Source organism: Halyomorpha halys, unplaced genomic scaffold (genome assembly GCF_000696795.3).
Source record: "Halyomorpha halys isolate HHAL.00 unplaced genomic scaffold, Hhal_1.1 Scaffold1871.1, whole genome shotgun sequence".
Classification (NCBI taxonomy): domain Eukaryota; kingdom Metazoa; phylum Arthropoda; class Insecta; order Hemiptera; family Pentatomidae; genus Halyomorpha; species Halyomorpha halys.
Genome location: NW_027112587.1, coordinates 67238 through 68361, shown reverse-complemented (window position 1 = coordinate 68361; position 1124 = coordinate 67238). Strand labels below are relative to the sequence as shown.

Genomic DNA, 1124 nt, shown 5'->3' with positions numbered 1-1124 from the left:
GGATTTGTCTGGTTCAAGTTGTCTACAGTCATAAAGTAGATGTATCAAGTCCTGTGTCTGTTGATTATATTTACATTTTTCATCAGTAGCAAGTCCAAACCTTTACAGGTTGGACTATTGCGCTGATTCAATGTTTTCATCAATAAAATGTGTTAAACTAATTTTAGTCCTAATTATCCTAATGGTAGAGGGAACAGCCATAAAGCAAGGTTGTCAAATAATAAAATAAATGAATAGGAAAGAGTGATTTAATATAAAACCCAAGGTAATAAAAAATAGATTTTAATAATTGAAGGGGTAAGTGGATGAAGGGGAAATGTAACATTTGTTGATTTTTTGAATCTTTAGTGTGGATGAAGGGGCAATGTAACATTTGTTGGTTTTTTGAATCTTTAGTGTGGATGAAGGGGCAATGCAACATTTGTTGATATTTCGAATCTTTAGCGTGGATGAAGAGGGTAGGTGCCAATCTAGCACTAGCTTACTAATGAGTTACCCTAATCTCAAAATCCAAATAACAATTGAGATACCTAAATGTAGATGGAGCTATGAATACTTCAAAACATAGCACCACCAGAAAAAAAATTGAACCTTATTTTCTCAAAATTAACTACCTATTTGTAACATGACCCGTTCAACTACTTATCCCTTCAATTATTAGAGTAAAACTCTCCACTGGCTGTGCCTCCTTCCTCTCGTAAAAATCTCCTCCTTGTATTAAATCTACAATCAACTAAGTCTAAATTATTAAAAATTATTTTAATATTTTCTACATATTAGGGGTATTCATGATCTATGTTAAAGCGTGTTAAATGGAAAAACTCGTGTTAAATCGAAAAAAATTGCCTTCTTTTGCCGTGGTAAAACGAAATAACATTTAACATGGCTGAGGGTGTGTTACTTGGTCAGTTAAATCGAGAATGACGTCACATAATAGACAAGTTGAGATCGCCGCCATATTTGTTGTGACAGCTCAGTTCTGTTGTGTTTGTGCTATTCAAATCCCTGTCATATACCAGAATGGATAATTTTAATGATACTTTTGAGACAAAAAACCGAAGAGGTAATAAGGAACAGATTAGATGGACAGCTACTGAAGTGACGAAGCTGTTGGCAATTTTATT

General features: G+C 33.6%; 1 protein-coding gene across 1 annotated transcript in view; it reads left to right on the top strand.

Annotated features, from left to right (window-relative positions):
• Nucleotides 1-754: 754 nt before the first annotated feature.
• The window catches only part of LOC106690782 (uncharacterized), a gene marked incomplete in the record, with an annotated part of 3370 nt that continues 3000 nt past the window's right edge, over nucleotides 755-1124 (top strand). Inside the window, 1 exon segment of the mRNA XM_067050382.1 lies at nucleotides 755-1109. Coding sequence (XP_066906483.1) covers nucleotides 1021-1109 — 89 coding nt within the window.